This window comes from Giraffa tippelskirchi, chromosome 10 (genome assembly GCF_054371585.1).
Source record: "Giraffa tippelskirchi isolate mGirTip1 chromosome 10, T2T-mGirTip1v1.2.pri, whole genome shotgun sequence".
NCBI classification, from domain to species: Eukaryota; Metazoa; Chordata; class Mammalia; order Artiodactyla; family Giraffidae; genus Giraffa; species Giraffa tippelskirchi.
The window spans coordinates 22,543,894-22,568,225 of NC_137284.1; the positions used below are offsets into that span (position 1 = coordinate 22,543,894).

Sequence of the window (24,332 nt, forward strand, 5' to 3'; positions counted from 1 at the left end):
GCGTACTGGAGTTAAGGGACCGCATTGCACAGATGTGGTGTCCAGCGTTAATACAGACAGCCACAGTGTTGGTTCCTTCTTTTAACTTTGTGGAATAAACTCATATTATTAGCATCCTGAGGATGTGTTTCAGACTTTGACCTCCATGTGACATATGACACGGAGAACTACTCTCTTCTTGAAACTCCCTTCCCTGGCTTGACTGGAACATTTCTTCTGGTCCTCATTCTGCCTCTCTGGTCATACCGGTCACACTTCATTACTTACCTTTTGGGACGTAGCTTTTTTCCCCTTGAATGTTTCTGTTGGCCAAGCTTCTGCCCTATTCACCTACCTGCACACAGTCCTCAGGATGCTTTTCATTCCTGTCTTTCCAGTCGGTGTACTGATTAAACACTAAGTTTTGTCCTGTATGGTAGATCTGCTTTTCTGACTGACTCCTGGCTATCTCCTAGATGTCTGCAGTTCCACATGCCCTAAATGAAAGTCGTCTTTTCTGCAAACTTGTTCCTTCTGACCTCCTTTATTAGGGCATGGCACCATGCAGTGCCCAAATTGGAACTCTTGTACTTTCTTCTTTGAGTCTTGGGTATATTGATTTTCATGTGGTCTTTTTGTCCTGCTTTATGCCTTCTGACATATAATACTGTTTGAAAGAAATTATTTTTTTTAAATGTCAGCTATCATTAACATGTTTCTAGAAGATCAACATTTCTTGGAGTGGAAGACAGAAAGACTACACATGTTTAAGCAACATTTTATTAATGCAAGATTTTAAAAGATTGCTTTCAAGATTTGTAATTTCTTAAAAGTTCAGATTTATCTATCAGCAATTTTGAAGAAAAACTGTGTTGTGCTGTTGTATTAACTCACTATATATTTAGGAAATAGTTTTTCTTTTGAACTATTATTAGGTGCTTAGGAGGTAAAATCCATTAAGTTCTAAAATTCTGAATCTCTTAATAGGTCTTCCTGCTGCTGCTACTTTCTGTGATTACCATGTGGGCTGTTGGATACATATTGGACTTCGATTCAGATTCTTGGCTTTTAAAAGGATTTCTTTTAATAATATTGTTTTTTCTGACGTCTTTATTTCCAAGGTGTGTATTAGTCTTTGCAAAGCTGGTTATTGCATTTCCAATTTGACTACTCTATTTTTACTGTTGTTACCTGAAGCCACAGATTTTTATTGAGCTATGAATGTTACTTATCACATATAGTGATCCTCAAGGTGGGATGGCAGGGCTTTGGTGGTATATGATTTGACTGAAAGCAGATTGGTCAATCCAATACATTGACAATTGGTAGAAAATAAATATCCTAGCTCACTTTTTTTTCCCTAGGTCACTTTTTGAATTGTTAATGAATAATAGGAAGATTTTTGTAGCTATTTTGCATCTTGAAACATTTTTGCCCATTTTTCAGAAATTGTTTTTTTCTATTTTAAATTTAAATTTATTTTAAGCTAGTTGTTTTTAGCTCTTAATGTTTTTTAGGTAAGAAACAACCTAAGTAAATCATAGGAAGTTATAAGATAGTAACTGTGGTATAGTTCTATTTTTAATAGAATATTCATATATATATAATACATATATATGATATCTATATATATATTTATATATATATATATATGTAGTCACTAGTTAAGAGTCTGATTGCCTGGGTTCAAGTCACGCTTTACCACATGACAGTCTGACCTTGAGCAAGTTGGTTTACCTCTCTGTGCCTCAATTTCTTCATCTCTAAGATGAGGATAATGTTTATGACAATACCTGCCTTGTGGTTAGTACAGATACCATGGTTAAAACCGTGACTGATGCCCAGTACTCAGTACCCAGAGCTTCTTTTCGTCTCCCTTTCCCAGTGGAGTGGCATCCAGTTTCTCACATGAATAATGGGTCGCATCCTCGGATTGCTGCCCCCTCTGTTCTTCCCTGCTCCTCACCCTCCACACCCAGTGCCCTCCCAGGTCCTCCCTGCCCTGCCCCAGTTGGTCGGCTCTCGGCTCTCGCCCTCTCCTCAGCTGGCTCCTTAGGCCAGGCCTCCTCACTGATCTCCTGATTACCCCGCTGTAGTTCCTCCTCACTCAGCAGTCAAGGGTGGGCTTTGAAAAAAGCAAACCAGTTTCTGTTTTCTCTCCCTGCATAAAGCATAAAGCCCTCCCGTGGCTTCTCCTTGTTCTCAGAATGACATCCAGACTGCTTGCCTGTGAGGTGCTATGTAATCACCCCTTTCCCTCTGGCATTATCTCTTACTTTCACTTCCCTCCAGCCTTCTTTCTGTTTCTAGAACATATCAAGCTCATACCCACCTGGGGCCTTGGCTCTTGCTTGCGTGTCTGTCTGAAGGGCTCTGTTCTGTACCGTGTTGTTAGGTAGTAGGAGACGTCTCATGGACCTCAGTTCCCAGCAGCTGCTCCTTAGCCAAGCGGTGACTGGCTCTGCTGTATCCTCCCCTGTATTTTCTTCATGGCACTTAATTACTGTTTCCTGGAATGTACGGCCCATACAAGCAGTACACTTGTCTCTCCTGTCGAACATTTTCAGTCAGTGAATGAAAGGAAAATGTAACGATGATGATCTATAAGAGAATCTAAAAGAAAGTGCATGTTGCTGTCCTCAGGGTGTGATTATGAGTGTTCCTATGTCTTTTGTCTGCTTACCAGCATTTTGTGGAATAAGCATGAGTTGCTTTTGTCATTTAAAAAAAAAAAAAGCATTAGCGGAATTTTACCACCTAGTCATTCAAGAGCAGGACAGTAGGCTGGAAATGAATTTAAAAGCTCAAATTTCTGAAAAATAGTAAAATGCCTGCAATTGCCTGCTATTCAGAAAATTTGTAAGTTAGAGATATTCATTCATTTTCCACTAATTGGATTGACTTGGTCTTCAAATAAATTTTAAGCCAAATTGCAATCACTTTTTTTCTTTTTTCCAGAGAGAAGGCAAAGGCTGGCAATGTCTACTCACCTAGGATAGGGGCATTTGAGATTTTGTTTTAATAGAAACTCACATTATAAAATATTTATATGGAAACTTTGTGAGTTGATGGCTTCATATGCTAGGCTTAGCATATGGACACTACTCAAATGAGAGACAAAAGCATATGGCAGCTTTGTCCAGTCTGCTTTTATTTCTCCCACTCCTTTTTAGAGTCCCAATTTCATGGAGGTAAGCAGCTATAAACTTCCACTGTTATTAGGCTCCACAGGAGTTTGTTTGTTCCAGGCTGCTATGTGATACCTGTCAGAAGTAGACAGGTTGTAGTAGCAGGCTGTTACAAATAAGATAGTTCACTGCACCACTTAATTAAGTCAAACAAATTTTGCTTCAGACAAGCCATGCCATGAAGGTTACATGGGCTCCAGTTGACCTGTTCTGGCAATATGTTGAGAGCCTGAGGTTTGGGATCTTTACTTGTTGCCAAGTATTATTTTATCATAGTTGTGCTTAGGATCTTGATAGCTTTTTAAAAACCCTTTAATATGTGTGTTCAATCGTTGTTTTATGATATAAATTCAAAAATAGATCTAGGTAAACTATATGCATGCATAGATTTACTATATTATTTAATGTAAAAGATTTTTATTTTCTTTTGAAACTATAATAGTAAACATTTGAGTAAGTTTTATGTGGACTTCCATGTTGCTTGTGATCCAAGCAAGATGGTTTGGGTTTGATGACTGGAGCCACCGTTAACCTGTATGTGTCTTTTTATGTTACGTGTCTGCTTCACAAGCTGATTGTAGGATAAAAATGCTCAAGGTTGTGTGCCTCTGTGTGTTTCAAAAATCCACTGCTAGCCTCACATTTAGCTTGTTAAATGTGAAGATGACTCTCCAGGGATTTAAATTTTTGCATTTTGAAAATATAACGTGTATTTGAAAATATAACATGCCAAAAATACAAATATGTGTTTCAATAGAAATAAAAAAGATTCATTGAAAATATAACGTTATTGGGAGTGAAATAACATGTAAGTTAGTTACAGGAACTAGAACATTCACTTTTTGAGAGTCCCAGTGCTTCAGTTTTCTCACATGTAAAATGAAGCAATGATGGTGCATAGCTCTTACACATGGAAAGTGGCACATAGCACTTGGTGAAAGCTGTTGTTATCTGAGGTCTTTATTTTCACTATTATTATTATTTAAGGGAATTTAGAATGAAAATGAATATGATTCATACTTACTTTCACTAATACCTTATGTTTGTACTTTTTTTCTTTTAGGTTCTTGCTCGGGTACAAGAGCCTTATATACTTACCAACAGTCTTTCTGCTGAGTTCCATTTTTTGGATGTTTGTGACTTGGTTCATCTTATTCTTTCCTGATATCCTTCAAGTTTACATTTAAATGCATATCTCATTTAGCTTTTAAAAATGACTAAAATTTAGATACTAGAGATCTAGGGAATGTAAATCAAATTTATATTAATCTAATGGTCCTGATTGAAGGTGTTTAATGTTGAATATCTACTGAATTCTGGACATGATCTCAGGGTACACTATGGAAACAGCAGGTGTTTAGTATTAATTACACATAGGAAGGAAACGGTTTAACAATATATTAAAACAGTGAATGAATTATAAATTATTTAGATCCATAAAAAGTACTGTATTGCCTTGAGGTTCTCTTTAAGGTCAGATGGTTCTTTTAACTTGATCAGTAGTTATAGTCTATTAATAAATCTGGGTACCAAGATTACCTCTATAGGCGGAATACTGAAGGAAATGTGTCCTCCTCAGCAGTAATCAGTGCAGTGTTATTATCCAAGGCAGTGATTTTCAGTGCACAATAAAAATAAATTTGCATTGCCACCCAAAATATATGTGAAACAGAAGTACATCCTAATACGTGCTTTACTCTAACATTTTTGTTTTTTATTCTATTTCCTTTTTTAAAAATGCGAGTCATAAGCCACTTAAATCTTTCATGATCTACTAGTGGATGGCAACTCATAGTTTAAAAAAACAACTCATCCAAGGGCTTGCTTTATCACTTGAGAAGCAGGGCCCAGGCCAAATCCAGTCACCTGAAAGTGAGGATAGGGGTTACTTCTTAGTTTATAGCTATTTATAGGTCCCATTAGGAAGGATGCATTTTCTCCAATTTTCAGAGTTCCCACCTCTTTCTAGGCTCCTTTCTCTCCCTCAAAGGGCCCTAGGAAGCCATTAAAAGCCTTGCTTTCCTTACAGGGCAGGAGAAGAAGGGATGTGGTGGATAGACGTGTACCTTTAAGCCATATTCCTTTAACATTCTGTTATTTCTCTTTCTGGGAGTGATACACCTGAAAAGAAAGAATACTGATTATAAGAGAGATGCGTTCATTCAGTTTATTTTTTCATTGGAATAAATGTAAAGTGAGAGGGGCGTATGAGTTCTGAGTGCATTTATCTCCCTTCATGATAGCATGTTTTTACTTGAATGATGCTCTTTATCTCTGAGCGTTATCTCTAGTACTTCTCAGATTCCTTTAAATAAATGGCACAGTATACCATGGGGGTCATTTTGACTTTTCAAAGGATTTTATTGCATTAACTTTCATCTCAATTATTGATTTGAGGGCAGCTTTTTAAGCACTGGCCTTATGACCACCACTTAATAAAGGCTTGGGTGATATCATTATGTGATACAAAAGTGCTTTATCACTTAGTCCTGAGGCTAGTAAATGTTTTGGTAATTGGAGTAATACTGAAAGGGCTGACTGATATTTTTATTTACCAGTTCATACGCAGTGGAGTAAACATAGTTTAAAAATTGTGTTTCTTGATGACTTTTTAAAATGTGAGTAACTCATGCTCTTTTAGATTTTTCACCAAAAAAGTGTGGTAGTTTTTACATTGAATTATTTCAAATTTGCAGTGTCAATATTAACAAAAATGTTACTCCACCATAGTTTGAAAATCTCAATTACAGAGGTATTTAGTTAGTATTCAGCTGAGTTTACTGCTGTTCAGTATTTGTGAAGATGTCATAACATGAGAAGAACTGATTCAATTTCCATAGCTGTACAGAATCTTAAAAGATGTTGGAGTTGACAGGAAGGTATTTTACTGACATGTACAGCATGAAGCCAGTTGTAAGCACCCAGGCTGCTGCTGGTGGGGCCAGATCAGTCAGTAGGTGGCGCCATCAGATCAGTGTTTTCCAAGCTTAATGCTAAATGCTATCTGAACTGCCTTGGGTGTGCACTGAGGTGCTGCCCTGGAAAAACCCATTCTGAGGGTGTAGACTAGTCGTGTTGCTGTGTGGATTGCATGGGGCCTCCACTCCCACAGCCGCTTTGCCCATCACGGGAAGAAGGCCTGGGAACATTGCGGAAGGAGTGTGGTCTTTGGAATCAGACAGAATGAATTGAGTTCTGGCTTTTTTGTTTTCCTTACTAGTTATTATGTGAAGTGACGTGGAAGTCGTTCAGTTGTGTCCGACTCTTTGGGACCCCATAGACTGTAGCCCACCAGGCTCCTCTGTCCGTGATTATTCAGAACAGAAGCCCCAAATTTGTTCCACTCAGTACATGAGATTATCCTGTGATTCAGTTGTCATGTGTGTTGATCAGGATTTTAGAGGAATTCAATTTCAATTTCACCCAGCTTTTTTTTTTTTTTTTTTTTCGGATCCTGTCTCTTTCATAAAGCCAGGCCCATCTGCAGATAAACCAATAAGCTAAATCAACAAGATCCATTCCTGCCTACTGGAACCAGATGTGGTTGTGCTGGTTTTTTGTGGGTAAGAGCAGTGCTTCTCAAACTATAGTGTGTGTGTGCATCCCCTAAGGATCTTGGTAAACTCCAAAATCTACTTCTGCAGGTATAGGGTGAGTTCTGGAGCTCTACCCTTCTAATAAGCTCCCAGGTAAAGCCATTGCTGTGGGTCCATGGACCACACTTTGAATAGCAAGAGTTTGGAGTTTGTTCTGTGGCTACATTTTTCCACTCTGAAGTTTAGCACCAAGCAGCTTGGCAACACCTGGGAAGGCAGATACAGTTACTGTGTCAGTTTAATGATTTTAATTGGACAAGGAGAACTGGTTTTCTGCTGGCTTATTGGTTCATTATTGCACAATCATTTGTCCTTCCCAGGAGCAAAATTTTCCTTTTGTGTAGAAAGGATTTGAACCACTTTAAAAGCACTTCTAAGTGGGTAATGTCTATCTTTGAAACACTTTATCTTAACTTATCCATAATATCTGCCTTTTACATAGTATCTAATTTGTAGCCACTTTGCAAGGAGAGCAGTTTGTTTCTGAATTAACTCAGCCTAATACAACTACAAGAATTAGGTTATTAAACTTCCATGTAAGAAATGTTTGCTAACATTAATCTAATATATAGGGAAATATTTTTAATTAGAATCTCTGAATTCAGTGATTTGTTTCTTTGAATAGTTTTGTTAAAATTTATTAGATGATCAGAAAATACTATTTTAGATGCACACAAGAGAGCCACAATTACACCATTAGATATTAATTTGTTTGGATCTGGAAGGTTTTTAAGTATTTAGGAGGTTCTTCATATACCGCAACTATTCCTTTCAGTCTTTTATATGAGTTTCAACTAATGAGAAGAGATAATTATTAGCCAACTATGAGCAAATTCCTATAGGAGTAGAACATAGGGTAGGACCAGATTTTAGGGTTAGTCTACATAGTAATATGTGTATGTAGGAAAGGTAAGGGTAGAGTGCAGAGTAAAGAGACTCTTAAGCACCAGTGATGAAATGTACCTACATCATAATTAAGCTGTTCTTACTGGAAGTCTGATATGTTCCTTAATTTGGCTTTCACATGTAGCAGGCACCCCTTTATATTTCATTTTCATTATCAGCATAGTAGCCTTCCTCTATTTTTTCTACAAGACTTGGACAACTGATCCAGGGTTCACTAAGGCTTCAGAAGAAGAAAAGAAAATGGTGAGTTTTCTCTGTAATGTTACTGATTTGTTTTATAGAAGGGCATGTAAACTATGTTGGTTTTTATTGTGACTGCATCTCTAGTGCCTGGCAGCTAATCAGTGTTTTAGTCGCTTCAGTCATGACAAACTCTTTGTGACCCCATGGACTGTCGCCCGCCAGGCTCCTTTGCCCGTGGGATTCTCCAGGCAAGAATACTGGAGTGAATTGCCATTCCTTTCCCCAGGGGATCTTCCCAACCCAGGGATCAAACCCGAGTCCCTCATTACAGCTGAATTCTTTACCATCTGAGCCACCAGGGAAGCTTGGCATAATAGATGCAGCGTAAATGTGGAATAATTAAATCAGCAAACAGATTTCTTCACTGTCATTTATTTATATGAAAGTTTAAAAAATGTTTTTATTTTCCATTACAGTAATATACCACCAAGACTTTTTCAGCTATAATTTCTGTCAGTAGATATGAGCTCCTACTTCTTTATAATAATACTTAGGTAATGATCATACAGCTTAAATTCCCCTATTAAATATATGGAGAGTATCTAGGACAGGGCCAAGGGGAGTCTTTCTCCTTACTGGCTGAGGAGATACTCTTTTTTGTCCTCAGACTGAAATTGTCAGGAGTCATGGTGTGTCTCCCATTGCTCGTGAATGTTAGAAGTTGGGGAGATTGTTGTCTTCTTTGTTACCTAAAGCCAGTATTCCTGAAAGACTGCCTTTGGCACTTATAACCATCAATTCTGATGTATAGGTGGTTTTTTGTTCCTTTTTTATGAGTTATAATGTGTGTGTTTATTTTTCTCTAGCATATTATAACTGAGAGATCATTGCCATTCATGGAATACAGGGAGGGGTGCAATTTTTGTGCATTCTAATTTATTGACTGTGGTTAAAAATGCAGCCTTGAAAAGTCACATATTTCAGGCACAGAATGATATGGTGGCAGGCCTTCTAAATTGCTTTTCTAGCTATTGCAGTTTGGAGAGAGAACTGTGAGAATGGTATATAACCATGCCTCATCCATTCCCCCAGTAAAAAGCAAGTGTAAGGTCAAACTTAATGTCTTTCAGAGTATCATCACCCTTGCAGAGACTGGCTGTCTAGACTTCAGAACATTTTGTACATCCTGTCTTGTGAGTGAGTCTTTTCCTCTATAATTCTTTTCCCATAGTAAAAGCAAATTCTTTGTTACAATGCCCATGTAAGCATTTTTCACATCTTCCTGGTATATTTTACATCTTTCTTTTTACCAGGTATAAAATTGGTTTTTTTAAATTTCACATTGCTGTCAGAACAATTTTCTGCCTTGAACATATAAGAGAATGATGTTTATAATCTCTCAAAGTTGCCTATGGTTAAATCCCTTTATGTGTCTGGTTTGCTTTTTCCTGCCATGAAGCTTATGTTAGAACTAACTTGGAGTCTCAGGATCATGGTGACCCTAGAAACCACCTAGTGAAACTTTTGATTTAGCAACTGAGGATTCTTGGCCTAAAGGGAGGAAGTAACTTTCCCCAAATTACTGACAGAGCCAGAAATGTAACTCGGGTTTGCTTTTTCTGAGTCCAGTACTCATCCTGCTGGGTAGTGCTGCCTCATTTCCCCTTCGGCAGTGTCAGTAGGCTCTGGACCCCAAATCCTCCTTAGTGATGGAGTAATTAAAGTAGACACCTGGAAGTAAGAGTAACAAGGCCTTCCAGAGCCTAAGTGAATTGATGATCAATATAGGATTATTTGTGCCAGTGTGTCTTTATAATTTAGAAATAAGATTTTGCTTTTGATTTGTGACCACTCTGGGATTCTGATGACTGCTTTTCACTCTCTTAATTGTCGCCTTAGATAAGGAAGCCATTAAGGTCACTCCACTGCCACGTGTGCAACTCCTGTGTGGCTCGGTACGATCAACACTGCCTGTGGACCGGACGGTGCATAGGTGAGAGTGTCAAGTTTCCATCTGAAGTTCAGCTCCCTTTCCGTTAATGCGTGTGACTCAGAAAAAGCAGGAAGCATCTAAGCATCTGCAGCTCTTGCTTGTCAGAGGATCAGCTCTGTGGTCTAATACTTTCGGAACACTGTTGAGTTTGATAATAATTTATAAAGCACCTTTATAGATAGTATCCTATTTGATCATGAGAGGTTGGTATTACTATCTTCATTTTAGAGTTGGAAAAAATACTAAAGGTCAAATTATTTGCTTGAGATCACTTTAGTAGTATCGTCTTCCACTTCAGATAGCATGTTCTTTCCATAATTTGTATCTTATCCCTTTTATTCACCTTTCGCCTTGCCTCCCAGGCTCAGGGAGGCACCAGAGCCAAGGATGGCAGAGGTCTGGGGTCTGCCTTCCACCCTGGGAGTATTCCTTGTCCTGATCTGCAGCCCTGGGTTTCCTCTGAGCCATTACAGTAAAAGGCAGGGCTTTGTTATGAGGAACTTCAGCATCTCATGAGTCTTCAAGGGGAGGCTGTGGTTGTTGAATCTTGATGAACAAAAGGCACCTTTCTGTGGTGCATGTTGATGTTCTCTACTATCGGGAAGATCCCCTGGAGAAGGAAATGGCAACCTACTCCAGTAGTCTTGCCTGGAGAATCCCATAGACAGAGCCTGGCGGGGGAAAAACAGCCTGTCTGTGGTCACCTGAGTGACTAACACTTCTGTGAGCTTTCATGTCTTCAGAACAGGTGAAGAGATCATTCCTGTGTTCCCAGGCTTTATGGACCCCATCCCACCGTAGAGATGAGATGAGATGAATGGCATTAATAACAGGCAGCTTCGAGTGGCGGTGGGAAAACAAGAGTATAAGCCCACATATTTTTATCATACTGCGTTTATGTAGTAGTTTCATTTATATCATCCTCTTTGGTTGCCACAGGCCTGTGAAGTAGGCAGAAGAGATGTTTTCCTCATGTTACAGGAACACTGAGTCAGAAGTTAAATGACCTACCTATAGTCACACAACTTGTCATTTGTAAATCAGGGTCTCCTGGCTGCAGTGGGTGTTGCTGCTTCTGCTGGGCTTTGAGAAGCTGGGAACATGATGGTGGCTGAGGCGCTTTGTGTCATTAGCGTCAAAATGCTGCCATTTCCAGCATGGGGAGGGGCAGCACATGCAACAGTGGGGCGTGGCTACCTGGCACCCTCACCCTTTCCTTGCTTCTGTAGACCTTTCTCAGGTCACAGGTTGCCCCTCTTCTGCAGTGTCCAGTTCCCTGCAAGCTATCTGTTGCCCCTGTTTGTTTTCTGGGTTCTCGTGACTGAGTCAGTCCTTGATGTCCAGAAGTTGTACTTGTATGAACTCATTACATGGAAGGAAGGGACAGGATATGATTTGCCCCAAGTCCTGCCCGCTCCCCTCCCTCCAACACTGTAGAGGCCATCCTAGGGCTCTATAGGATTTACTTAGTAAGCTTTGTTCTGTCCAAAAGAAGTGTCTTCATTTAGTAAGTAATGAATAAATATTAGTTCAGTTGATGTGGACATTTGAACAGGACATAGCAAAGCTTTTTGGTTTGGGTTTAATAGCATTTAAAAGCAAAATAACAGCTTAGTTCTTTTTTACTTTAGTGGAAGCTTTTGACAGGAAAGTGTTTAATAAGACCTTGTTCTGGAAAATCATTGTAAGAAAGTGTTAAATATGTTGTTTTTCTTTTTTGATGTAGGTTTTGGCAACCATCACTATTACATATTCTTCTTATTTTTCCTTTCCATCGTGTGTGACTGGATTATATATGAATCTTTCATCTGTAAGTATACATTTTTCTTATAGCAGAGTTAACACACCCAAACTCGATACACTGTTTCTTGTAAACTCTTATATCACATTGTGGCTGGATGACTATAAACCATATCCTGATAAAAGTGAAACGAATGCCCTTAAGACTCTCTCAGCATCGAGAAGCTGTAAGAAATGCTAGGAGAGTTTAGTTGTCAGTAGTTTGGAAGAGATTGAACTCTGAAGTGACCTTGATAAGTTTGAGAAGTGGTCAAAAATAGATTCATTTAAGTGCAGATTTATCCCTCAGTGAGATGAGTAAAAATCAGTTGCTCAAGTACAAAGCAAGGGGAAGCGATAAGTAAATAAATTAGGGGGGAAAAGTTGGTGGTAGAGAGGTTGAGGGAGTGGGGTGGAGGTGGTCATAGTACTCAAGGCACGGAACTCTGAAAGCTCGTACCATTTGTTAAATATCAAGTCAGGACTTAGAACTGATGGGAAAACAGTGACAGTGATTGAAAGGTTGGAAATAATAACCTGGAAGAAAACAGCAGATCACTTACTCTGCTTCCCTGAGAAAGGAAAACAACTTTTCAGTAGCCATGTAGGAGGTCAACGATGGCTGGTAGGGGTAGGGGAGCTCATGTAGGAAGTGATGTCCAGCTGTTCCAAGGTGATCGAATAAGAACAGGGTTTAAATTGAAGCAAGAAGGGTTTTGGTTAGCTCTTAAGAATTGCATGACTGTGCTTTTCAGACTGAGGAATAGGCTACCTAACTGGAAAAACTTACAGAGTAGCTTATAGTTTATTTTGATTTTATTGGTTTAACTGTTTATTATTTATTTATTCTGAAGGTTTTAGGAGCATTTGGTTCTAGAGGCAGAGGCTTTACTGTTGATCTGTTTCCATGCACACTCCTTTTATATTCATGCTCAAGTCTTGGATTTTGCCAGTACAATACAAGTCTGTTGCTTGAGCTAAAATGTTGGAATGATTCTAGAAGACGTGGAAAATTTATTCCTACAGTTTTTCTTTTCCTCTTTAGCATCCCAAGTCCCACCACTCCCTACTCTCCCCACCCGACTCACTAGCTGGCTTTCTCTAGGTTAAATTTAGTTTAGTTTTTGAAAGGTAATTTTCCCGTGCTGTCCGCAGCCTCTCAGATCTCCTTCCAGAAACATCCAGTATCACAAGTTGCGTTTTGTTTGTTATTGTTCAGTTGCTCAGTCATGTCAGTTGTTTGCGACCCCATGAACTGTAGCACACTAGGCTTCCCTGTCCTTCACTGTCTCCTGGAGTTTGCTCTAATTCATGTTTATTGAGTCAATGATGTTATCTAACCATCTTATCCTCTACAACCTCCTTATCCTTTTGCCTTCAGTCTTTCCCAGCATCAGGGTCTTTTCCAATGAATCTGCTCTTCACATCAGGTGGCCAAAGTATTGGAGCTTCAGCTTCAGCATCAGTCCTTCTAATGAATATTCAGGGTTGATTTCCTTTAGGATGGACTGGTTTGATCTCCTTGCAGTCCAAGGGACTCTCAAGAGTCCCTTTTTTGTTTTGTTTAGAGATTGTTAATTGATATTCATGAAATGGTCTGTTTTTAGCCCTGCCATAGGCATGGAGAGGACCTCAGTTACCTTGACAGCCCTGTTTCTACCAGACACCTTTGGTGTCTCTGATCACTAGGGAATGCTTTTGGAGCTTAGCGTAACCGCCACCATCTCAAATGGAGCTGAGTCAGAAGGTTGTGATCCCTGATCTCAGTTCTTGTCAAAGACCATCAGTAATCCTGAGCATTGAAATTTTAAAACTGCTTAGATTATTATGTCCTGTGGTATAAGAAATAAAAGATTATTTTTAAAAAATGCTTCTTTCTGTTGAAAGAGCTGCCCTTTAAAAGGCCTGAAAATAAAGCATATTCCTGGAAAACCTTTTGAAGCTGGGCCCCTGGACCTGCTTGTCCCCTGGACTTGATCCTCAGGGAGAGAAGCCAGATTTTACGCCACTCTTGTCTCTCCGCACCCTCTCTTGTCACTAAAAATAGTCACCTTTGTGCGGTGGCTGTGTCCAGCATAAGACTGTATTGATAAGGACAGAAGTAATTTTCCATCACATTCATTCTTTCCAAGTTGCTTTCTTATTACATGCATTTGGTTCTTCCCTCCTCTTTGTCTTTATTCTCGGGCTCCAAACCAGTGTTTGTATTACGTTTTTTGTTTCTTAGAAACAATCCCACCTTACATTAACTAACAACTGTGTAGACTAGCTGAATATGTTTTGTTACTTTAATTTATTGTTTGGTATTTTGTGACGGTCACAGTATTTCTTTACACTGAACGAGAGCATCATGTCCGTTTATCATTATTTCACAGACAGCAAAAGTGAACTTTCACCCCATTTTTCTAACAAGGCCTCACTGCCATCCCACCTTCTTTATCATTAACACTCCTGGTGCTAGAACACTGCTGCGTACCCTCCTCCTCGTCGGATCCAGTTCTGGCTACTCTGGCTTTGAGCCGCTGCCATGCATTTCCCCTTTTCTGAGGTCTGTTTTCAGGGTGGACAGTAAGTCACTCAAAGTGTCAACATCTTATGAGCTACAGGGACAAAGATTTTTAGATCATTGTTAGAAAGAACACCGTAACTGTCAGAGCTATTTAAAGATGAAAATGATTGATCTGGAGCAATACAAGTTCCCTGTTATTAGCCAGTGGCCACCTGATAAAAATGTATTATTAGTACACATTAAAGTGTTGTATTGCATAACATAATGTATGTGGCCATTTGCAGCCGTATCTTCGATAAATCTGAAATCAGTCCTGTGAAAATTCCTGTTCGAAGTCATGCTGTGTTATCAAAAAATTCCCAGAAGGAAGCAGTAGACATTCATAAGCAGAAAGAAAGTAGATACTCTTTCCCACCCAGCAGCTGTTTCCTAAGCCTGCTGTTGGAAATTATATATATATATTTTTTTTGTCGTATCAGGTATGTATGTGGAATGCATCTTTGTTTGCTGTCCTAATGAGCAGCTTTAAAGAGAGTGTAATTTGCCTTAAAGATTTTTTTACCTTGATTGTTGCTCTGTGATGATTGCCCTTAGAATGCTTCTGGCATATGTTCGTGAAAGATTGTTGGAAATCAAATGAGACTCAGAAAAAAAAAAAAGAGATTTTCAGAACTAAAATGGTCAGACAGTTGATGCTTAAGTCATGGACTCATTTTCTTTCCGTCCCAGGATCTCTTAAGTGCTGCTTTGGGAAAATGTCTGAAACTACTTAATGAATTGTCAGAGGCATTTATAAAACCTCAGGGTGCACATCTACACAATTCTTATTTCCTTGTCCTTTGTGAATGCTTGTGATGCCTGTTTGAAGTCACTGGTTTTTATATTGGGCTTCCCTGGTGGCTCAGTTGGTAAAGAATTCGCCTGCAATGTGGGAGACCTGGGTTTGATCACAGGGTTGGGAAGATCCCCTGGAGAAGGGAAAAAGTTACCCATTCCAGTATTCTTGCCTGGAGAATCCCATGGACAGAGGAGCCTGGCAGGCTACAGGCCATGGGGTCACAGAGTCCGACATGACCAAGTGACTTTCACTTTCACTACCTGGAAGGTCTGTTCATTTTTTTTCTGCCGATTCCTGCCTGTGTTCTCCCTACTGATGCTCTTGGCTTCCTGGGTTAGGGGGTCAGTATCATGAAGACCTCACTTTTGATTGACATATGAGTAGATGTTCCTGGGGAGAAACTGAGCTGCGACCATATGAATCTTGTTCTTTTTTTTTCTTAGGGGTGTCTGACTCATGAATTTTCTCACCTGGCTTTTCTCCCCTGGCAGGATTAATTGTGGTCCCAATGCACAAGTACAGTCAGCAACTGCATGCTCTAAGTTGTGTTACAGTGATACCCAGGTGCTTATAGGATTTCTTGTGTCCTCAGCAATGGCCTGTTGAGCTGAGCCCTTAATAAGAATTTATGTTCAATTCTGTAATAGACCCTATCTTGCTGTAACATGGATAAGACAGAGAATTTTCTCAGACAAATATTTATTGAATATATAATCATTCTCAGTTATCAAGTCCTTGAATAACTAACTTCTGGCTAGTCTATTTTATGCTGAATATGTTGATTTTAGTGATGGTTTGATAAAGGTTTTGGCTTTTATTCCTTTGCTGCCAACTACTAATGCAGTATTGTCATAGCCTTAACAATACCATTTTTAAAAAAATCTTTGGGTAAGTGGCCTGAGGTGACCCCTAAAAATGGTGCGCTATTCACTCGACCCAGAAAACCCCACAAAATCATGCAAATCAAGAGGTTCAAATCTTCATGTTCACTTTAATAACACTCGTGAAACTGCCCAGACCATCAAGGGTATGCATATCCGAAAAGCCACCAAGTATCTGAAGGATGTCACTTTAAAGAAGCAATGTGTGCCATTCCATCGTTACAGCGGTGGAGTTGGTAGGTGTGCACAGGCCAAACAGTGGGGCTGGATGCAGGGTCGGTGCCCCAAAAAGAGTGCTGAATTTTTACTACATGTGCTCAAAAATGCAGAGAGTAATGCTGAACTTAAGGGCTTAGACGTAGATTCTCTGGTCATTGAGTACATCCAAGTGAACAAAGCCCCCAAGATGCGGCGCAGGACTTACAGAGCTCACGGTCGGATCAACCCCTACATGAGCTCTCCCTGTCACATTGAGATGATCCTTACTGAAAAAGAACAGATTGTTCCTAAACCAGAAGAGGAGGTTGCACAGAAGAAACTGAAGAAACAAAAACTTATGGCCTGGGAATAAATGCCGCAGAAAATAAATGCAAATAAAAGTAAAAGTGTTGGTTGTCTTAAAAAAAAAAAAATCTTTGTTGAGCTGACATTTATTTGGAAGATAAAGTCTTTAAGTTGAGTTCTGATCTGTGCCATTATGTGTTACTTTCTCTTCTCCCTAAATAGAACTGCAGCGGTTTTTATCTTCCTGAAGAATGACCACTAGCTTGTTACCTTTTTAAATAATGGATCCCTCTTTTGTGAATTCACAGATTGGTCAAATCATTGTACCACAACATTCAAAGAAGATGGACTGTGGACCTACCTCAATCAGACTGTGACCTGTTCCCCTTGGGTCATGTATATTTTCATGTTAGCAAGTTGTCATTTCTCATGGTCAACGTTTTTATTAATAAATCAACTTTTTCAGGTACTCATTTATTCTCTTATAATCCATATCCAGTAACATGTAGTGAGGTAGAAGGACTTAAATTTCAAATCAGAAGACTTAGATTTGAGTTCTACCTCTGTCACTTACTCTGTGGGTCTGGGCATGTCATTTGACCCCTGAATTGCAGTTTCCTGTAAAATGGTGGGGGTGGGGGGTAGTAATTGCCATCAACTCTAACAGAATAGTTTAAAGGTTAAAGTAATAAGGTGGTAGTATGGTCGTAAGAGTTATCGAAGCTGACCTCTTTAACAGATAGAGGTCAGGGAGGTGAATTGAACTGCTCAGGGTCACCCACTGAATGGCAAAAATCAGAACTGGTAACTTAGGTCTTCTGACAATTCCATTCAAGGGCTTTTTCCATCATATAATTAAACTATATGGTGTGTAAAAGCATGGTATAAACTGTAAAGCATTGGGCAAATGTGAGATGATTATGTTCCCTCCCTTTTCCTAGCCCTGTTATCCTTATTATTATGTGGTACTTAAGGGCATGGAAGTGGGGAAGAAATGAAGGATGCATCGCTAACCAATGGACATGATAATTACACTTGCAGAGAAGGTCATGACCGTTAGAAAGGTCACGCTCCAGGGCAGTAGCCACCACCTTCAGCTTTCTGTGAAGCTTCTGTTCCTTCCCTGCTGCGTGCCTGCCTTTAAGACTGCCTTTAAGAGCGTAACCTAATTCCCATTGTTGCTATGGCCTCCCTCATGGAATGGACAGCCATGATCAGTCTGAGCCAATTACTGCCAGACCTCAGATAATTAGAACATTACTCAACAAAAGCAAAATGTATTCCATTTTTATGAAGAAGTAACCAATTCTGCAGTAATAATAAAAAATAAAGAAAGAGAAAGGGGGAAAATACTGAAGAAAGGAATTAAGCTGATAATACTGGCTGAATTGCTGCTAAGTCACTTCAGTCGTGTCCGACTCTGTGCGACCCCATAGACGGCAGCCCACCAGGCTCTGCCATCCCTGGGATTCTCCAGGCAAGAACACTGGAGTGGATTGCCATTTCCTTCTCCAGTGCATGAAAGGGAAAAGTGAAAGTGAAGTCGCTCAGTCGTGTCTGACTCTTAGTGACCCCATGGACTGTAGCCTACCAGGCTTCTCCATCCATGGGATTTTCCAGGCAAGAGTACTGGAGTGGGGTGCCATTGCCTTCTCCGACTGGCTGAATTGAGGTTTCTGAATATTCGTCCTAATCTCCTATCCGACATCTGTAGACTCCGGCAGTAAGAATGGATATTAGCAGGACTTCCCTATTGGTCCAGTGGTTAAGACTCCTTGCTTTCACTACACAGGGTGTGGGTTCGATCCCTGGTATGGGAACTAAGATCCCACATGCCATGTGGTGTGGCCAAAAAATTATTTAAAAAAAGAATGAATATTAGCATCAATGATTATTAATATTATAATAATCATTTATAATGTGTGTCCAATTCTTTGTGGCCCCGTGGGCTGTAGCCCACCAGGCTCCTCTGTCCATGGAATTTTCCAGGCAAGAATACTGGAGTGGATTGTCATTTCCTACTCCAGGGGATCTTCCTGACCCAGGGATCAAACCCTTGTCTCTTGCGTTTCCTGCATTGGCAAGTGGATTCTTTACCACTCGCACCACCTGGGAAGTCATAATCATTTCTAAGTTTGTTCTAAGAGTCCAGGAAAGGAGAAAGAAAATTAGAACTCATGTCTCAGATCCTAAGTTCTGCCTCTAACTCCACCTCTGACTAAGTAAATGTGTTAGTCACTCAGTCGTGTCCTACTGTTTGCGACCCCATGGACTGCAGCCCGCCAGGCTCCTCTGTCCATGGGATTCTCCAGGCAAGAATACTGGAGTGGGTTGCCATGCCTTTCTCCAGGGGATCTTCCCAACCCAGAGATTGAACCTGGGTCTCCTGCATTACAGGCAGATTCTTTAACATCTGAGCCACCAGGGAAACCCAGCCATAAGCAAAGCACTCAACATCTCTTAGGCTTAGCTTTCTCATCCGTAAAATGGACACACGACTTCGGCACAGTCTCCATCTCAAGTGTTTGTGAGCCCATTGACCGGAAGGTGTTTTGGAATATGTAAAGCATATATAAATATTAGGTATTATTAATGCAAATGATTATTTATATATGTTTTAAGTATTCCAAAGCACTTTCCTGTGAGTGGCCTCACAAACATATGAGATGGAGACTGCCGAAGTCGTGTGTCCATTTTATGGATGAGAAAGCTAAGAGATGTTGAGTGCCTTGCTTATGGCCATAGGGCTCAGTTAGAGGCAGAACCTAAGGTGTGAGATATCAGTTGTAATTTTCTTTCTTCTTTCTAGACTCTTAAAAGAAGTACAAGTATTTGAGGATATAATATCTTTGCTTTTTAAAAGAAAGTTTGTTTATACTCTCTAAGGCAGGAAAGTAGGCTCAAAGTTTTGGATAGCTTTCAAATATGAGAATTCAGAGTAAAGTTGTTTTCTTAATAAACAAAATAGTCCAATTATTTGAAGTCTTTCATTTCCTGAGTGTTCTGGTGAGTCATGGTTTTGACTGTAGCAAGTCAAACTGAGAGTGTAGACTGCTGACAGGGACCATGGACTTTATTCTCATGCTGACTGAGGTGTCCATCCCAGTGCTGTCATTTTCTAAGCTGTGTGGCCTTGGACCAGTTGCTTCACCTCTATCAACCTCTGCACTAGATCATTTTAAACATATTATCGCAAGTCCTTAGACAAGCTGAAGAGGGTGCTGTGATAATCTGTGTTTTACAGATAAGGAACTTGATGTTTGAGTTGTTTTGAAGATTGGATGCCATATCTCAGTGAATAATGTTGGTTTTAATGATTCAAGAATTTTTTAAGTTTCTTTAATTCTTACCCTTCCCCAAATTTATGGTTGTCCTTATAAAGGACAATTTTCAAGTGTCCTTCACTTCAGATTAACTTTATTTGATCCTTTTCAAAGAGATACTAAGAAGTATATAGAGGCTGAGATAATTGCAGTAATACTGACATTATGTTGTTTGATTCATTCTGAAATTTGAATGCTGAATGTGTTGAGAATTTAAACATGGCCATAAGCCACGGCCTGAATTGCTACAGCAATCATTTCACAACTATCAGTCAATGCCCTCTGCTTTCTTGAAGGTTAATAAAAAGCAGACAATCCAAAAAAAAAAAAAAAATGCCCAGCTACTAGATTTACATAGGAGAGTCTGGTTTCGAGCTGTCAAGTCCTTGCTCTTACCACGATCCTTGGTTAGAAGGCTTGGTGATGCTGTCTTTGGCGAAGAGCTGATTATTTATCAGTGTCCCGTGATGCTCTGCCAAGAGTGATGAGCCTCAGTGTGGTGGCGGGGTTGTTGTTTTTTTTTTTGCATACCTTCTAATATTCTTTTTCAGATTGCTTTTCTGGGCCTGACCTCCTATGAGAGAACCAGCCTGCTGAAGCAGAGCAAGCACATGAAACAGACATTGTCCCTCAGGAGGACCCCATACAAGTAAGTAAGACCTGTTCCTCCCGCTGGGCCTGTGGAAGGTGCTGGCCTCGCCATCACCACCCGTGGCCCTGCTGCCATCCTCCCGACTGGCTTTCTGATGGAGTTGAACCTCTTCTTGCTTGGAAGCCTCAGTGACAGCAGATGAGTGGTAAGGTCATGAGCCCCAAGGTGGTAAGAATTTGGGATTTAGTCTGCTGGACCGAGCACAAACAGTAAGTGACTTTGAAGTTTTGCCAAGCTGGGGGATCTTTTCAGTCAAGCCACATGGTCACAAGGTTGCATATTGCTGGCATGAAGTCAGTGTGAGATAACTGAGCACGTGGCTGAGAAAGCCAGCCACAAGGCTCTCTGCAGAAAGCGTTAGATTGCGAGCTTTGCCAGGATTTTCAACCTGACTTTCTATCACCAGTAATTCTTTTAGCCCTGTGGTTTAATGAGCCCACCCGTGTCAAAGAAAAGCTACTTTTTCAGGTTTGGGATATGTTTTCCCCAGAGCACCAGCTGTGTAAAACCCGTCCTCCGTCGAAAATGAGGGTGTCTGTAGGAAGGCCATCCTCTTATGATGTGAACGATCAGGCTTTGAAGCTTATCTCCCTGTCACATATATCGGGATCTGGAGGCTGGGAGCACTGCAGAGGTGACCCAGGGCCCTCCAGGGATTTGCACGCTTACTGCATATCTCATGAGCAGTCTATTTTAAAGCACACTCAAGGTACAAGATGAAACTGTTAGGCTGTTAGACAGGGAAATCAGAGCCCGTAATATGACTGTGATGTGTATTTAGAGGAGAGAAATTGACTTAATTGGGAAGAGGGAGCCAAAGTGATGGAGAGTAGAGAGTGGTGTTAAGCTTGTGTTGATTGCTTGAGACTGGCAGTGGTAATAAGTCCCTTTCTCAGGGATGTAACCAGAGGAATAAATATTTAGTCCACCGAAGTATGGACCTCTTTGTGATAGAGGTGGAATTTTAAGCTGAGCCTTGAAAGACATGGGGAGAAGGAAGGAAGGGCATTCTAAGCCCTGGAGAAGAGTCTGAATAAAGGGTCAGCGGTGAGCGAGCTGGGGCATGACGAGTAATGGCGGCATCCCTGGCGGAACTAAAGATAAAGCCTTGGAGCCACTTTGAATCTGGCTTCCAAATGCTGCTCAACCCCAAGTTTGTCTTATTTGTTCTCCCTAAGTTCCTTTTACTCATAGCCAGCTCTTGAGCTGGGCCCTGTCAATCTCCAGCATGCCTTCCCGCTTCTACCCCGTCAATTCCACATGGGCAGCCCTCTGCCTGGGAAGCTGCCTTCTGAGCAGCCTTGGAACTCTTCCTCATGGCTATCACTAACCAGCAGCAGCACACACTCATCCTCACTCACAGATGTGTTCTCATGTAAGATGGGGCACATGCATAAAAATGAATATTCATGGTAACTGGAACAGATAGTAGCATTCAGGAATTTAATGGAGGAAAATAAAGATGCTGAAGATATATGCAGTCAGGATGGCTCCAAAGGCGAAATGGGCCTTGCCCTAGGCCTTGAGTACTGGTAGGACTTAAGAGGATGAGGGTGTTACCTGAAGATTAGGGAAATGTGGGTTCCACGGTAGGAGAATGGCCCATGCAGTTGTGATCACGGGAAAAGTAAAGCCAGGGTAGCTATCACAAAAGGTATGTTTGGAGCATCAAAACCCAAGGAGTCTTGGGGCTTTATTGTGTAGGGCTGTGAGTACAAAGATAAGGAATTTATATTTGAGCCTCCGGGCAGAGAAATGTCTTTAAAGGATTTTGATTGGGAGGTGAGGAGCTATGATGTATCATGTTTTTGGAGGCCCAGTCTCCAGTATGTAAGATGAATTAGAAAGAATTGAGACAGAAACATCATTTAGAAAGTTTCTTAGAAGAATCCCATCTTATTGATTGTGGTGTTTTTTGTTTTTTTTTTTCTGGCCTGTCTGGCCTTTGAGATAGTCCAGGTCTGAATTAGAGCAATGGGAATGAAAAAAAAGAAACTTAATAGTGGTGGTGACCCTTGTAGTGAATGAGGATCCAAAATGAACTTAAGTTGCCAGGAATCGCAAAATAGGGATTCACGTTCAGAAATGGAGCCAGGCTTCAGTTTTAAGGGTCACAGATTCAAGGAACTGTCTAATTCACCTCTGGATTTCTGTGGGATCTTAGAAGGATGTGTATTGTAAATTCTCTGTGCATATTTAGGGTTTTAATGAATGTTTTTCAAATGCTAACAGGAAATGTAGTAAGATGTGTTCTGTTCCTTTCTTGGCAGCCTTGGGTTCACACAGAACCTTGCAGATTTCTTCCAGTGCGGCTGCTTTGGCTTGGTCAAGCCCTGTGCAGTAGACTGGACATCACAGTACACCATGGTCTTTCACCCGGCTAAAGAGAAAGTTCTTCGCTCAGTATGAAGAAAAGCAACCTGTAACTCTCACTTTGATTTGTTTGTTCTTATGTCGATGCTCTGTGGTCTGCAAGTGAAATGAAGATTTAGAGTTCATCTAAGCCCAAAGGAAAGCACAGGTGGTTTTTAAAGCCATTTGGTAAAAACAGAAGTTCTCAAGAAAGCATTTACACTTTTTCAGGTTTAGTAAGATGGACTGTTCCTGAACAATCTTAGCCAACGTCTAAAAAGAACTTTTATATTTTTCACAAGAAAATGCAAGTTCCTTTTTTTTTTGGCGATGATATTCACCAATTATGGAGAAAGTGTGGTATTTTCAGATACTTTATTGGCTGTTTCAAAGTAGTACTATTCTTTAAACTTGTAATTTTTAATAAATTATTTGTCTTGTTTTATCTATAAATATGTAAAAAAATATTTAAATAGATGTACCTGTTTTGCTTTCACATGTAATAAAACAATTTTTTTGTAGCTGAGACTTAGTTTCTGAAACTTGACACTTCTTGAATCTTAAATTAAGAAAAGGTGTATTTAGGACTGAAGAAACATTCCCAGTTCCAGGAATGAGGTGAGATCATTGTTAATACAAATAAGCAACTTTTTATTTTGTTTTCTGTTTTACTTAGAAAATTGAACATAGGAAGTATTAAAGATTAATTAGAATTTTTACTTAGTACCTTCAAAATATTAGATGGATGTGATTGTAAATGCTGATTTCTCTTGTTCTGGAGGAAATGCTAGCTCAACTTTAACTCTTGGTATTATTTATATGTAAATACACACACACACTTAAATATATACACACACACACAGATATATATACACCCCTGGACATGGCACCTACCTGCTGAAATCCCTTCCTTAGCTTCCCATTGCTCTGGGGGTAAAAGCTGAATTCCCATCATGTCCTGCTGGCCCTGTACTGTTGTTGTTTAGTCGCTAAGTCATGTCTAGCAGCTTTGCAACCCCATGGGACTGTAGCCCGCCAGTCTCCTCTACCTGTGGGATTTCCCAGGCAAGAATACTGGAGTGGGCTGCCATTTCCTTCTCTAGATAGCCTTGCATGATAGAGCTTTATTTTGTTTACCATCTTACTTTGAACCACACTTTGTCCTCTAACCACATAGATCTTTCAGTTCCTCAAAGATCTGTTCTCATTTTTTCTACAGAGCTTTTGAGATAAAGGAAAGTAAAGCCTAAAGAAGTTTGCATGTTCTCCAAGGTCATGTGGATCCTAAGTGGGCTACCCACTCTAGAGTGCCAGCCTCCTAGAATACCGCCTGACACGTATGTGTTCAGTAAATATTTGAGTGAACTTGTTAAATGTATGGTTTTAAAGCAAGAAATGATGTGACCAGAATTGTGCTTGAAGGCTGATTCTCATTTGAGAGGCAGAACGACTTTTTCAGGCTATATCCTCTCTCCATTCCTTTCCTATCAACTCCTGCCAAGTAAATATTCTCAAATTGTAATCCATAGAGCATTTAGGTCAGAACCACTGGGATAGGGCAGGGACCTGGAGCTCACTTGTTTATGATTCAGATTCCCAGAGCCACTGTATTCTAGCACATCTAATTGATATGTAACATGGAAAGCACA

General features: G+C 40.1%; 1 protein-coding gene across 4 annotated transcripts in view; it reads left to right on the forward strand.

Annotated features, from left to right (window-relative positions):
• Nucleotides 1–23,209, forward strand: part of ZDHHC13 (zDHHC palmitoyltransferase 13) — a 184,324-nt gene extending 161,115 nt beyond the window's left edge. For all 4 annotated transcript variants that reach the window (XM_081533725.1, XM_081533722.1, XM_081533721.1 and 1 more), the window contains 9 exons: nucleotides 967–1,100; nucleotides 4,231–4,331; nucleotides 7,788–7,912; nucleotides 8,983–9,045; nucleotides 9,752–9,845; nucleotides 11,572–11,655; nucleotides 16,665–16,822; nucleotides 20,231–20,328; nucleotides 22,602–23,209. In XM_081533725.1, the coding sequence (XP_081389851.1) occupies nucleotides 967–1,100; nucleotides 4,231–4,331; nucleotides 7,788–7,912; nucleotides 8,983–9,045; nucleotides 9,752–9,845; nucleotides 11,572–11,655; nucleotides 16,665–16,822; nucleotides 20,231–20,328; nucleotides 22,602–22,740 (996 nt within the window). In that variant the 3' untranslated portion in view covers nucleotides 22,741–23,209. The remainder of the gene's footprint in view (nucleotides 1–966; nucleotides 1,101–4,230; nucleotides 4,332–7,787; nucleotides 7,913–8,982; nucleotides 9,046–9,751; nucleotides 9,846–11,571; nucleotides 11,656–16,664; nucleotides 16,823–20,230; nucleotides 20,329–22,601) is intronic.
• Nucleotides 23,210–24,332: the final 1,123 nt, after the last annotated feature.